Source organism: Herpailurus yagouaroundi, unplaced genomic scaffold (genome assembly GCF_014898765.1).
Source record: "Herpailurus yagouaroundi ecotype Mexico unplaced genomic scaffold, PumYag 197, whole genome shotgun sequence".
Classification (NCBI taxonomy): domain Eukaryota; kingdom Metazoa; phylum Chordata; class Mammalia; order Carnivora; family Felidae; genus Herpailurus; species Herpailurus yagouaroundi.
The window spans coordinates 13,584,814-13,601,225 of NW_024412428.1; the positions used below are offsets into that span (position 1 = coordinate 13,584,814).

The 16,412-nt window shown below is 34.1% G+C and overlaps 1 protein-coding gene across 11 annotated transcripts in view; it reads left to right on the plus strand.

Annotated features, from left to right (window-relative positions):
- Positions 1 to 16,412, plus strand: part of NBEA (neurobeachin) — a 689,863-nt gene that overhangs the window by 286,555 nt on the left and 386,896 nt on the right. For all 11 annotated transcript variants that reach the window (XM_040448178.1, XM_040448180.1, XM_040448182.1 and 8 more), the window contains one exon: positions 1,681 to 1,808. In XM_040448178.1, the coding sequence (XP_040304112.1) occupies positions 1,681 to 1,808 (128 nt within the window). The remainder of the gene's footprint in view (positions 1 to 1,680; positions 1,809 to 16,412) is intronic.

Sequence of the window (16,412 nt, forward strand, 5' to 3'; positions counted from 1 at the left end):
TCCTCCAAGTGTGTTTCTTGGATCAGCAGTAGCAAGCCACCTGAGAATGTGTTAGAAGTGCAAATTCTCACAGTACACCCAAACCTGCTGAATCAGAAGTTAGGGGGATGGGGTTCTAGAAGTCTGTTTAACCAGCATTACAGATGATTCTAATCTACACAATTGTGTTAAAAGAAGGTTCTAGATTCAGGAATAACGGAGTAAGGGAGAATATTGAAAATTCTGTTTATCTCCGGCAAGTCTTCACAACTGCACCCGAGTCCCTTTCTTGCCGCGAGTTGTTCCTCCAGAATAGTCTTTGTGGAAGTGCTCACACCAGTTTTCTGAGTTTTTGTCTAAAACTGTTCATCCAAATAAGAGAAGAAAAAGTCAAATAGAAGTGCTAATGGTGAGGCTTTGAGTACACAAATGAATCAGATCATGCTATTTCCAAGTTAAGAAAGAAGGAATCCTGTCTGTTCCCTTATCCCTATTTAATCATTTCACAATGCAGTTCTTTAGTTTTAAGTATTAGTAATATATGGAAAATTATTCTGTGATTAATAACCTTTTTGGCATTTATGTTTTTCCTCATACGTAGCCAAAATGTTACTTAGCTTTGTGGCTGAACTTTTATTTTGAAGCATTGTTCAATTTTTTGCCATAGATGTCTTCGATGTAGAACAGTGTGTGTTCATCTACCATTGTATTATTATAGTGATTTTGCTTTTTTAAGTCAGAGCCACATTTTATAAGAGTAAATATAGTTTTGTTGTATTCAAAGTAGTTGTGATAAGAGCTACCGTGACTGACCTCTCACAGTGTGCCGGGTACTTTTCTGTGCACTTTACATGCCTTAGCTCATTTAATCCTCACCAGTCGTACTACAGTCATCTTCATTTTGTAGGCAAAGGAAGTCTTAATGTCCCACGCTCCCCTAGGTCGCCTCAGAACCAGCATTCTAGTCCAAGCAGTCTTACTTCAGAGCACTTACTTCTAAGACAGATAGTTAGATGTTACCAGATTATTTATTTGCTTGAGCAGAATTATTTTCTTCACCTCTGTTCTTTTTTTACATACACTACTTAAAGTATTTTTAAGAATGTCAAATAGTGTTTATATAAGGCCATATAATTTAATGAAATAATATAAATCATATTACAGGGATCAATAATTAAAGTAAATGGGCTTATGAGGTGGAAAATGCCTACTTTAGCACAGCAATTTAGTTGTATTACAGAGGATTCTAGTTACTGCGTTATTAGTCTAGCCTTCCAGGGAATTTTTAGGTTAATTCTTTGTAACCGAACAAAGGTTAATTCTTTGTAACCAACATAATGATCCCTGTAGTGGGTGTTCAAAACAGCTCTCTTTCATAGATAGAAGGATAGTCACAGAAGACATAGAAGAACAACTTTTCTTGAAGCTCCTTAGAGCTACGAGCAGAGTCTGTGGCCCTTGCGGGTTACACAATCCCAACAGCTTTTCACAGAATAGTCATTCCACGTTAGCTGAAGTCTTCAGAGTAGCCTTATGCCTGATGTGAAACCGTACAGGGTGTCCCTTCTACTGAAACTGGTACGATTCCATGGGTTAGAATTGTATTTTCGTGATTTTTCAAGATTTTAATTTAGAAGTAAACTTTATTTGACTTTTTATATTGAATTATATTTACTAGTCTTTATGTCTTAATTTCAACAGCATCACTGCAAAACTTGAAAGAGCTTTAGAAAAAGTTGCTCCTCTTCTTCGTGAAATTTTTGTAGACTTTGCCCCATTCCTATCTCGTACACTTCTTGGCAGTCATGGACAAGAGCTATTGATAGAAGGTATGATTTCTCTCTCTATTCTAATTATTTTAGTTTCCTATAATGTATCTCTTAATCATGACGTAATTTGTACTTCTGGAGGAATATTTATTGCCAAAAGAACGTAAAGACATTGCTTCCACAAATTCGAATACGATTCTCCTGTATGCTTTCTTCTTATTCATTTTTTAAGAATAACATGTTTTCACAGTCAGTGCTAATAACAGAATGGAGAAGTGTGAAAAAGTGTTGGACTAGGAGACTCTGGCTCTTACAATCCTAGTCTACCAGGGGTGTGGTGTAGCCTTCGTTAGACGGTGTGTGTCCTATGCATTACTCTCTGTAAGAGCCGTGCTTCTGCAAGTGACTTCTTACTCCCCTAACATTTGTAATGTGACAATTCTTCACTGAGAAAATGTAAAGAAATACTTAACCTGGAGTTGATGAAGTTGTTGTCTTTTACTCAACAGCAGCTTCAATGGAGTGAGGAGGGAAACCAGATAAATTAATTGTTGTGAAGATTTAATTAATGCACCTGTATTAGGAGAGCAGCTTTGAAAATATGGTTTTCTGAAGCCTTACTTCTTTAACAAGTTTGTTTTATAAATATTCATGAGCTTCAGAAAGGGGTAATCTCAATATCTAGATGATCCTGTGAGGACATAATGGCCGTAGGTACTATTCCTTGGATTTAGCAGCCTTACGTATATATCCTTTTGCTTTTCACTTTCTATTTACTGTCATTTTCCTGTGACTGTTCTGTCATTGTCTCAACTGCTTTTACACAAGAGAGGCAGTAATAGTTAATAACTTGACTCGGTTAGCTTAGAAAGTAACTTAGAAAGTTACATCCTTTCTGTAAAATGTAGTCAGTGATAGCACCTCCCTCCCAGGGTTCTTGTGAGAACTAAATTATTTAATGCCTATAAAATGTCTTAGAACAGTGACACATGGGTGAGCTATTCATTTAAAAAAAAGAACACTGAGTTCTTGTTCTAGGCCAAGCATTTTCTTAGGTACTTAGAATATATTCACATATCACAGACGAAGATGTGGAATCTACAAAAGAAAGCAAGTGAACAAACAAAAGCAGAAACAGATCCATAAATACAGAGAACAGACTCTTGGTGACCAAAGAGGAGAGGGGTGGGGAGATGGGCAAAATGGGAGTGGCAGACACAGGCTTCCAGTTATGGAATGAATAAGTCACAGGAATGAAAAGTTACAGCATAGGGAATACAGTGAGAAGTATTGTAATAGTGTTGGATGGTGACAGACGGTGAGCATAGCATAACATACAAAGTTGTTGAATCACTATGTTGTACACCTGAAACTAATCTAACACTGCGTGCCAACGATACTTTAATAAAACAACAACAAAACACACCTTAATTAAGAAAATATTCCCTGCCTTGAGTTTATATTCCACCAAGGAGAGGACACTTAGATAAACATTAAACACAATAAATAAATTATATAGCATGTTAGAAGGTGGTAGATGCTACGTTAAAGGATGAGCCCAACACGGGTTTGGGATGATAAAAACAGCAGGGTCAGGTTGCAGTTTTAAAGAGGGTGATTTATTAAATAAACCGCAACTTGACCCTGCCGTTTTTATCATCCCAAACCCTGTGTTGGACATACCCTTTAATGTAGCATTTACCATCTTCTAACATGCTGTAGAGTTTTAAATAGACCAGTGGCAAAAAGTACATTTAAGCAAAGACTTACAGGAGGTGAGTCATACACCTTACTAGAAAAACATTCTAGACTGAGAGAATATTTAGTGTAATGACCCCATAACATGTGTTACTTTACAATAAGAAAAAAAAAATCAATAAACATTATTGAAAAATAAATCTTAAATGTTTCCTCATTCACTTAAAGTCTTTCTTCTGTATTTATATATGTCTTTTCCAAAAATGATTTGGCAAACTTATACAAGAATATATAAATAGTGGTCAAAATGCTAAAATAAATGGAGGATAAATTTAGAAATGTTAGCATGGGTCCTGTAGTGTTATTAAAACTGGAACACAAATCAGCACTAAATTTTCCAGCAGCCAAAGCAAAGAAGGAATTATTTTAAGTTATTAAGACTCACATTCCTGGTTCCTCAGTGACGGTTTGTGACAATTTTAAGGAATTACAGCCAGATAACTATTAACTGCTTTATGTTGATCAGGCAAGACCCCACATACGTAGCCCCTTCCCAGAATTTGCCATGATCAGACACCTGGTCTGTATTTTTATTTCTTCCAGTGCTGCAGAAAGAAGGTAGAAGAAAGGGCTGGGTAGGTAACTGAGAGCTGTTTTTCTTGGGCTTCCCTAAGTTTACCTAAAATACTCTGAATTGAGTACTCTGAAAGAGTATTAAGAACATGCCTCTTGGATTTTTAAAAAATAACTATGCTAAAAATGAAACACTGGAACAAGGTATATGTTGAAAGTTCACCTTGTTTTCATCTGGCAGAATACAATTTTATGTTCTAACTTTTTGGCATCCAGAGTTTATCATATTTTTTAAAAGTATGTATTCTTATTTGTGTTAACATTACTTAACTTAGTACAATATAGCAAATGTTAGAATTTTAGGTTTAATTTTTATTTTTTAAAATAGAAAGTTGACACACTTAGGATATGTCCTCCAAATTTCTGCCAAACTATACATTCCAAAAACCTAGAAACATCTGCTGTATAACAGAACAACATTCTATATCTCTCACAATTTAGTTACAACTTTCCTTTTCAGACTCAACTAGTCTCCATTCTCTTGCTATAGAAAACATTAATTATTGAAAACAAGTTACACAATATCACATTTCCTTGTGTTTCTACAACTATGTCTTCTGCATTGGATCTCTTTCCTTTTTTCTTTCCCCCAAATTGTTATCATCCTTTGAATCCAGCTTCTTATTAATGTCCACTATTCTGTAATCCTGTGTTGTTTTATTTATATAATTTTAATAAAATCATTCCTCACTTATAAATAGGAAGTATCTTATTGTTTATGTTACATTGCCTAGCTAATAATATTCAGTATTTTCTCTATACTTGACTAGAAAATTATTTTTGTTACTAATAATTTCTGGAAGAGGTAAGTTTTGAAAATAAGGTGGTAAGACAGATAAAATGTTGTGTTCTATAATAAGAATTCTCCGTATTGATCAATCATCCACAGTCACGAATTAGCTGCTATGCTCATCCAAGGTGTATTCTTGCTTTCCACCCCGGTCTCTGAAATACATGCCCTTTCATGTTCTCATTCTTGAACATGTACTCTAGATCATTCTCTTTTTTTCCCCCCCCTCCTCCATTTCCCTTCTTTCTCTAATTTGAAACACTTCCTCTCCTCTCAGAAGAAAAACTATCAAACTATTGTAAAGGACTCAGGAGATTTACATGATAAAAATACCTTTATGCTAGCCATTGACTTCAAAAAGAGTGCTTATAATGACTAAATCTCATTGCTTTGACTTTGTCATATGTATCTGAGTGGTAGGAACAAAGTTGGGTTTAGGTAACTGAAGATACTTGAATGTTATGAAAAGGGAAGGCAATTATTCTTAATTTCAAATAAGAATTTATTTGAATTGCATCTTTGTTGTTTTATATTCATTGTTAATTTATACTTGTATTCATTTGGTTTTTTATAGAATAATTAGTCATTGATATTTTACATTGTCTGTGTCCTTTAAAATACAAGCTAATGGGGCGCCTGGGTGGCGCAGTCGGTTAAGCGTCCGACTTCAGCCAGGTCACGATCTCGCGGTCCGTGAGTTCGAGCCCCGCGTCGGGCTCTGGGCTGGTGGCTCAGAGCCTGGAGCCTGTTTCCGATTCTGTGTCTCCCTCTCTCTCTGCCCCTCCCCCGTTCATGCTCTGTCTCTCTCTGTCCCAAAAATAAATAAACGTTGAAAAAAAAATTTAAAATACAAGCTAAAATAGTGTCTTTCAGTGATCTTATCTATCACTTTTTTAGTCAACCTGTGTTAAATTACTATTGAATGATTCTAGAGTACTCAATGTAGTTCTTACCTTTTAAGGTCACTCATTGACAGTAGCTATTTTTATATACCTTTCCTGTGTTTCTCTTGGAAATAATTAAGGATTTTTGAAGACAGCAGTTATTTAGAACTTAGTGAACTTTATATAAGAATAATTATAGCTTTTAAATCTGTGAACTAATGCATAAAAATTAGAATAGATATATAGGCAAGTATCAAAATCCACCAGCTCAAGGAGACAAAACAACTGTTAGTCCAAAATTGTTATATTTATTTGATTTGCTGCACTGATGGAGGATACACTTCACAGGAACAGTGTGGCTTCTCTTAGAGTTTGGATTTAAAGGTGTAGGTCCAGTTGTACATTGGGGGCTGACAGGAAGCAGATTAGACCTTGCTCTCTATGTCTATATGCTCTCTATCTCATAATATCTCTATTATGCTCTATTTATACTCTATTACTATCAGTTAAGATTGGGGTGGATGAGAAGGGTGAGGTTGGATGTAATCTATAGGCTGCCTCTTTTAGAAGCTCTACGTATAGGTTGAAACATCTTAGAAAGAGATGATAGCAGTGCAGAAAATGTTACACTAAAGCGTCTGTTACTCTTTTAGTGACATAAATAAATATTCTGTTAAGTCATATAATACTCCAAAATATTTAAATTTCCAAGACTAACACTTTTAAAAAAAAATAGCCTGTAATTTTCACTCTACCAAAAGAGAACATCACTGAAATGTTATTATAAAAAGAATGATCCTGATCAAGGAGGCCATATCACCCTTGAATCATTCATAGTAACAGTATGGCCAAATAATTAGAAAAACTTGCATATGTTTAATTCAAAAATTATGGATTAAAATATCTGTTCAGAAGTTATTTTAAAATGGCAATAATACAAAAAAAATGAACATGACAAATTCAGTGTAGATGGCAATGGGGGGCATGCTTTTTAAATAACCCTGAATTCCTCCATGAAAAACAGACAGAACCCTAGGCTTTGAAAAAATAATTACAACAACAAATGAACATTTACAACAAAACTAGGTGACAACGTATCCCACTGAGCTCCAAAATATGACCGGGTTGAGACACAACACCTACAGGATAACACATGGATCAGCAGAGGCATGGTAGAAAGTGGTGGGAAATGAGACAGCATCTGAGGAAACTGGTCTACGAACACTCACTGGAAAACCCAGAGGGCTAAAACCCAGCAGCTAGAATAGAGAGGGTTTTTACACACTGTAATAGTAGATGAGTTGAGGGGTTCCATGGTAACAACAGAAGGGGCTGAGCCGTGTGGGCCCCATGAGAAATTAACCAACCTGAGTTATCTTCCAAGACAAAGTCCCACAAGGAGAAGAAACTACTATGAAGAGAACCCAAATGGAGCAACAGAAGGGCAAGAGAGACAAAGAGAAAGTCTTCGTAAAACTGGGGAACACCAGGGCACCTAGGTGGCAGAGTCAGTTAAATGTCTGACTCTTGACTTCAGCTCAGCTTGTGAGATGGAACTCTGCATCAGTCTCTGCACTGAGCTCAGAGCCTGCTTGGGATTTTCTCTCCCTCTCTCTTTGCCCCTCCCCCCCTCCCCCGCCTTTCTCTCTCTCTCTCACTCTCAAAATAAATTTTAAAAAATGGGGAAGATAAGCAGAGCTAATAGATGTCAGAAAGTACACTGTCATATTTTTTTTAAATGACATGAAAACAAACAGAAGAGGGATCTCTAGAACCTGAAGAGGAAAAAAAAAAAAAAAGCTATTCTAAGAGTTTGGGTAAGTTAATGTCACATAAAATAACCAACAAAAAGTATCCTAATCCCACAAATTACAACAAGAAAAATGAGAATAAGTAGAATAATACCCTCTCAGCCCATGAAAGCAAGACAGAAAACAGATGAAAAGTTTTTAAATGAGCTAAAAAGACATCAGAAAATAATACAGGATATGAAAGAACAATTTATATCAGAATTTAAAGAATTAGAGAATCTTACAAATATGGTTATAGAACTTAGGAAATAATTTGAAATAAAGAAAAATTATTTTAGAAATGAAGGTTAAATTAGAAGAAATAAAGAAGTGTATAAATTCAACAGTTAAGTCTGTAAGAGTAATATAAGGTAAAAAATGGGAAATAATAAATATTAAAAAAATTACTAAAGGGAATGGAAAAGATGAGAGTGAAAAGGACAGATTTAGATTACTTAATATATAAATATAAATATAAATATAAATATAAATATAAATATAAATATAAATATAAATATAAATGAGTTTCCAAAGAAGAAATCAAATAAAAGAATAGCAACATAATAAGACCATAATTCAAGGAAACTCCTGGAATTTGAAAAAAAAGAGAGGTTTTTTATATATATTTAAAAAGCACACTTTTTTATATATTTATATATATATTGTATATATATATAAATATATATAATATATTATATTTTTTATATATTTTATATATATTTAAAAAGAGAGATTTTTATATATATTTAAAAAGCACACTGAATATTTGAGAAAATTACTCAAATGACCAACACTAAGACACATTCTAATAAAATTAATGAATTTTAAAGAGAAATAAAGATAATCTCAGGCATCTAGATAAAAATACAAATTAACTTGGGGAAAGAGAATCAAATTGTCATCATAATTTTTGATAGACACATTTTCTACCAGAAGAAAATGGGGTAGGATATTTAAGATACTCTAGGAATGAAAATGGCAGCCAAACTGGCTTTCATGTATGAAAGATAAACAGATAAACTGTTACAATGAAAGAATCCAGGGAATATTATTCCTATTAGGCTCTCCTGAAGAATCTACTGTAGAATAAGTATCAGGCAACCTAAGTGACTGGAGAGTGTAAACACGATCCATCAAGTATACATGTGTTTAGACAACTAACTGAACTAATTTGGTTATATGGGAGAGAGTTATAGTAGTATATAATGGCTTTATGCCCTGAAAACTGAAAAAGGAGGAGGACAATAATTATATTTGTGGTGGCATTACTGATATTTTTTATAAAACTGTTACATAATGTTACATAAAACCAATTAATAATTGTTGATATTGTAATTATTTTATCTTGTGTGCCTGAAAATTAAGATTCTTATTAAATCTCTCATTAGTTTTGAATTTGAATGGGATATTATAAAAGCTAAATTATTATCTGCATGCACACATACACACACACACACACACAAACAGACACATATTCATATATGTACTCTAGTTCTGTCTACTGTTTTGCCTAGGAACAATGACAAGTTAGTAGCAGAGTACATCTGGATTCTAGATTGTAGTCTTGAAATATCATTTACCACTGAAAGAAACCAGTTTTTGGAGAAATGAGTCATGCCAAGGCTAGAATAGTAAATGTTCATGATTTGCCTGCAACATTTGGTGATACCGAAACCAAGGAAAATATCAAACACTGTCAAAAGTACTCAGGACCTAACTTGAAGACACTCTTATTGGCCAAACATGGGGCATTTTCAACATCAGTAGGTATAATAACTGCAGTGCATCCAAATGCATGGATATGTTAAATATGTAAGTTGTAAGACTGATTTTTAAAATGACTTGGTTGAATTTAGAAGATAGGGAGCCAATTCATTATTTTGAAAACTGCTCAATAAAGGGAAAAATTTGTCTTGTTATTCCTTTGTAAGTTATATCATTTACGTTATCCAATCATTAATGAGGGAAGTCTTCTTTTACAGAAATATAAATATATCTGATAAGTGATAGATTTTCGGGTTAGGTCATTAACATTTAGCATCCCCTGAGAAATTAATAGACCTTAGCATCAATTGCTGTTAACATCACAGAAGGAGAGACAAATAGATAACCGGATGGGAGAAAGCTCTATCATCCATCAAGACTGACTGAGTGACCGAATGAATGGATGAATGAATGAATAAAGTAAAGCTAAATCTGATTGAGATTATATACCCAATATGTTAAACTACGCCATAAGAATTCTGCCGTCAAAATTAACACTGGTGGAAATTCTATACAATAAATATCTTGGTTCCTTCAAAATAATTTATATAGGGAAAAAAGTGATAGAGGGGATCTGTAGCTTAAAAGAGCATTAAAAGATATCTCAAAAAATTAATAAAACTGAATTGTTTATAGCTATAACTATCATTTTGGGGTCATAAGCTTTAAAAAGAAAAATCAAAGTGATTATCATAAAAATTAGATAATGATTTGTTAAAAGGAAAGAGAATAACACAAGACACATGTAGGGCTTCTGGGATACTTGGCAAAAGTCTGTTTCTTCAGCTATGTAGTGGTTTTAATGATGTTCATTTTAAAATAATTCTTTATCTTTTGTGCATTTTACTTATCTGTGTTGTATTTTACAGAAGAATTTTAATGTTCTCGAAGGAGAAAGTTATAAGAAGTTTTTATTGACATTAAAGACATAAGTAACACTGACTATATCACATTCATTGTAGGAAGATGATATCACAAAGAAGTAATTTCTGTCCATGATAATCCATCACTTTCAATAAAAAAATTGTTTTCAAAAAATCTCAAATTATTTTCATGGAATTTGATGAGTTTTTCTCTTAAATTTCTGTAGTTGAATGGAGGTTGAAAAAAACCAACATAATTTTAAAGATGAACAAGCTATTATAATTTTAAAGGTGTGGTAGTGGCCTAAGCTAAACAGATCAGGCACATTCATTCTCTCTCTATCTCAAAATAAATAAAAAGAAAATATGTATAGAATTTGTGCAAAATAATTGAAAAGGAGATTAAAGCACATCATTAAAAAAAGTTAAACACATGGGGCGCCTGGGTGGCGCAGTCGGTTAAGCGTCCGACTTCAGCCAGGTCACGATCTCTCGGTCCGTGAGTTTGAGCCCCGCGTCAGGCTCTGGGCTGATGGCTCAGAGCCTGGAGCCTGTTTCCGATTCTGTGTCTCCCTCTCTCTCTGCCCTTCCCCCGTTCATGCTCTGTCTCTCTCTGTCCCAAAAAATAAATAAACGTTGAAAAAAAAAATTAAAAAAAAAAAAAAAGTTAAACACAAAGAAAGGCAGTAAGGGAGCAAATGAGGTACCAAAATGCTTTAAAACAGAGCACAATTTGCAAAATGACAATAGTAAGTTCTTCCCTATCAGTAATTACTTAAAAAGTTAAGTTTATTAAATGCTCCAGTCAAGACATAGATTGAATGATTTACAAAGAAAAATGATTCAATTAAATGCTGTCTACAAGAGATTCATTTTAAATCTCAGCACACATACACAGATAGAAGATGAAAGAGTGGAAAAAAGGTATTCCATGCAAATAGTAACCAAAACAGAACAGAGGTAGATATACTAATATAAGACAAAAGAGACTTTTAACTCAAATGTTTAAGAATACCACCAGTTCACTGGTGTTATATGTAAGTGATGAATCACCAAATTCTACTCCTGAAATCATTGTTACACTATATGTTAATGAACTTGTATTTAATTTAAAAAACAAAAATTAAAAAAATAAAATATCATTAAAACTCACAATCTATAAGCAGATAACTATAAGTTAAATTGTGAAATACCTACATAATTAAATCTTAAGCAGCCAATAAAAAGCATCATATATAGAATGTTGTCTGATCATTGGAATCTCCTGGTGTGTTATAAAAGCATAGGGCTTACCCTAGACTTACTGAATCAAAATCTCTATGAGGAAAGAATGGATATATATTTTTTCATCAGGTTGCCAGGTGATTTTTATGGTGAAGCAAATACATGAAATTCTTTTATAGAAAATGTATATTCATTGCTGAGAGAATAAAATACTATCAAATAATATGTACCATTCTTTAACATTCTCATAAAAATAATAATTAAAAAGAAACAGAAACTCAAGAAATATATATACCACCAGATCCACCAGATCTTCTCAAAATTTTCTAAAAAACTGAAATTGAAGAGAAGTGAATACCTTCAAACTTACTATATGAGGCCAGCATTTCCCTGACACTGAGACCAGACAAAAACATTAAAAGTAAATTCAGACCCAAATCCTTTATAAAAACTGATGCAGAAATCCTCATCAAAATACTAGCAAATCAAAGTCAGCAGCATATTAAAAAGGATTATACATATGACCAAGAGTGATGTATTCCTAGAACACAAGGATGGTTCACATAGGAAAACCAATATAAATGTAAGACACCACATTAGTAGAAGGAAGGAAAAGAAAAAACCTACAGTCATCCCAATTAATGCAGAAAAATGATTTAACCAATTCAACATCCTTTTATGATAAAAACAAACTAGGAAGAGGGGAAAACTAACTCAGCATAATATAGACCATATATAAAAAAATTAAAAGCTAGCATGCTTAATGGCAAAAAAAATGAAAGCTTTTCCTTCAAGATCAAGAGCAAGATAGGGATGCCCACTTTAACCACTTTTATGCAACATAGCACTGGAAGTTTTCGTAAGAGTAATTATGTTAAAAAAAGAAAAGGCATCAGGGGCACCTGGGTGGCTGGGTTGGTTAAACATCCAACTTTGACTCAGGTCATGATCTCGCAGTTCATGGGTTTGAGCCTCCCATTGGGCTCTGTACTGACAGCTCAGAGCCTGGAGCCTGCTTCGGATTCTGTGTCTCCCTCTCTCTGCCCCTCCCCTGCTCATGCTCTGTCTCTCTGTCTCTCTCTCTCTCAAAGATAAACATTAATTTTTTTAAAAAAAAAATCAAAATTGGAAAGGAAAAAGTAAAATTATCTGTTTGTATATTACATGACCTTATATGTAGAAAACCCTAGATATTCTACAAAATATTTGTTAATGAATTCAACACAATACAAAATCAACACTTCAAAAATCAGTTGTAGTCCTATAAATGAACATTGAAAAATACAAGAAGGAAATTAGGAAATCAATTTACAATCACATCAAAAAGAGTAAAATATTTAGGAATAAACTTAACCAATGAGCTAAAAAGAAAGTCTTATAAACTGAAAACTATAAAACACTGATGAGAGAAATAAAAGAAGAAACAAATAATTGGAGAGACAGCCCATAGCCCATGTTTATGGGAAGACTAATATTGCTAAGATGTCAATATTACCCACAATCTACAGATTTAATGTAGTCTCTCTCAAAATTCCAGTGGTGCTTATTGAAAAGTAGCAAAATCTATACTAATATGAATATGGAATCTCAGGGAGCCCCAATTAACCAAAACAGCCTTGAGAACAAACAAAGTTGGAGGTTTCCTTCTTCCTAATTTCAAAGCTTATTACAAAGCTACAGTAATCAAAGAGTATGGTACTGGCCTAAACACAGACTCATAGACCAATGGGATAGAATCTCTGGCCCAGAAATGAACCCTTGCATACATGATCAAATAATTTTCAACATGGATTCCAAGACCATTCAGTTGGAGAAAGGGCAGTCTTGTCAACAAATCATGTTGTGAAAACCTGATGTCCATATATGAATGAATGAAGTTGAGCCCTTAACCTTACACCATGTACAAAAAGTTAAACAGATCAAACACCTAAATTTAAGACCTAAAACTATAAAACTTTTAGAAGAAAACATAAAGATAAAACTCCATGTTACTGGATTTGGTGATGGTTTCTTAGATATGACACCAAAAGCACAGGGAACCAAAGTAAAAATAGATAAATTAGACTTCATCAAATTTAGAATCTTTTGTGTACCAAAGGACACAATCAATAGTGTAAAAAGGCAGCATACAAACAGGGAGAAAATATTTACAAACCAAATCTATTGAAGGTTTAATATTGAGAATATATAAAGAACTACTACAATTCAGCAAGAAAAACATAAGCAATTTAAAAAGGAGCATATTAAAGCCCACAAGGTATCACCTCACACCCCTTAGGATGGCTACTATCAAAAACCCAGAAAATAAAAATGTTGTCAAGGATGTGGAGAAACTGAAAACCTTGCATACTCTTGGTGGAAATGTAAAATTGTGTAGCCAGTATGGAAAACAGCATGGCAGTTCCTAAAAATATTGGAAATAGAATTATCACATGAATCAGCAATTCTCCTTCTGGGTATGTATCTATAAGAATTGAGGGGTGCCTGGGTGGCTCAATTGGTTGAGCGTCTGACTTCAGCTCAGGTCATGATCTCATGGTTCATGATTTCGGGCCGGCCCCGTGCCAGACTCTGTGCTGACAGCTCAAAGCCTGGAGCCTGCTTTGGATTCTGTGTCTTCCTCTCTCTCTACACTCCACCCCCACTCAAAAATAAAAATAAACATTAAAAATTTTTAGAAGAATTGAAAGCAAATGCCAAACGTGTATTTTTACACTCATATTCATAGTGACATTATTCAAAATACCCAAGGGGTGGAAACACCCTTAGTGACCACATATAGATGAATGGGTAAACAAGATGTGGTCTATAAATGCAGTGGAATATTATTCAGTCTTAAAAAAGGGAGAGAATTCTGACTTGCTACAACAGGGATGTACCCTTGAGGACATTATGCTAAGTGAAATAAGCAAATAACATAAAGACTGTATGATTCCCTGTATATGAGATATCTAGAATTGTCAAATTTATGTATACAGAAAGTAGGATAGTTGCCAAGGGATGCGGGAGAAACAGGGAGTTGTTTAATGGTAATAGAGTTTCAGTTTTGCAAGATGGAGAAGTTCTGGAGGTTGCACAACACTATGAATATACTTACGAGTTAAAAATGGTTAAGATAGAAATTTTTATGTTATGTGTATTTTGCTGCAATTTTTAAGAAAAGTGAAAAGTTTAGCCACAGACTGGAAAGATGTACTTTTTTTTTTAATATATGAAATTTATTGTCAAATTGGTTTCCATACAACACCCAGTGCTCATCCCAAAAGGTGCCCTCCTCAATACCCATCACCCATCCTCCCCTCCCTCCTACCCCCCATCAACCCTCAGTTTGTTCTCCGTTTTTAAGAGTCTCTTATGCTTTGGCTCTCTCCCACTCTGACCTCTTTTTTTTTTCCTTCCCCTCCCCCATGGGTTTCTGTTAAGTTTCTCAGGACCCACATAAGAGTGAAAATATACGGTATCTGTCTTTCTCTGTATGGCTTATTTCACTTAGCATCACACCCTCCAGTTCCATCCACGTTGCTACAAAGGGCCATATTTCATTCTCTCTCATTGCCACGTAGTACTCCATTGTGTATATAAACCACAATTTCTTTATCCATTCATCAGTTGATGGAAATTTAGGCTCTTTCCACAATTTGGCTATTGTTGAGAGTGCTGCTATAAACATTGGGGCACAAGTGCCCCTATGCATCAGTACTCCTGTATCCCTTGGGTAAATTCCTAGCACTGCTATTGCTGGGTCATAGGGTAGGTCTGTTTTTAATTTTCTGAGGAACCTCCACACTGTTTTCCAGAGTGGCTGTACCAGTTTGCATTCCCACCAACAGTGCAAGAGGGTTCCCGTGGAAAGATGTACTTCTAACACCAATAATTGAAAAAGATTGAAATCCAGGTTACACAAAACAGCTACCAGTCAATAAGAAACTCGTAATCCCACAGAACAGTGGGTAAAAGGCAAAATCATTTAATTTGCAGATGAGGAAAATGCAGATGGTCAATAAACATGTAAAAGAAAAAGTTCAACCTCATTTTTAATCAGGTAAATGGTACAAAATATGTCTTTGTATCCAGTTAGTTAAAAAATTATATTTAAAACCCATCCCATTGGCACAAAATATATATTTTTTTAAATCCATGTACTAAGGGTGTAGAATCATCTAGTGGGAGTGTAAATTAATGCAAACACTTTGAAATATAATTTACTCTACTTATAAATTTGAATTTGTAAGTTTTATTGACTCAGCAATTTCATGCCTGTGTGTGTACCGTGAAGTAATTTTTGCATATGTACACAAGCAGATGTAAATATAATATATTTATAGCAACACTGTTCTTGCTGAGGACAAACTAGAAGCAAACTGTTCACTAACAAAAGAGTGAAAAAATGAATGGTATGGTTGTGTATTACAGTACTATGCAATGGTGAAATGCAATTTTATAAAAACATTTTTGACCAAAAGAGCTTGTAAAAGGATAGTACTATATCTTATATAGAAATTCATTAGTATGTGGCAAAATTTTTTAAATGTGACTAAAAATGGTTCATTTATAATTGTTGTTTCTAGGGAATTGGGATCAGGGAAGGTTACACAAGTGTTTCGGGTCTATAATTTTTATTCCTTAAAATGGGTGTTGATTATCATTACATTACCAGAGGTCAACGCACTGTGGCTTGACAGCCAAGTATACCATCCACCTGTTTTTGTAAATAAAGTTTTATTGGAACCCATATATGCCATTGTTTTATGCATATGTAAACTACTTTTATGTTGACAGTGGCAGAGTTGATTGATTTAGCCAGAGACTGATATCCCACAAACATTTACTGTCTGACTCTTGTAGGAAAAAAAATGACCCCTGAACTGGACCAATATCTATACCAATATGCCTTTCAGTATTCCTAACAACAACAACAAAAATACTGAAGAAATAGTGTGTTAGGATTGTTAAGATTGTTATCTTGACACTTCAAATGAAGTTTTAGAGGCTCTTTGTGGATGAAGAAGGGCAAAAAG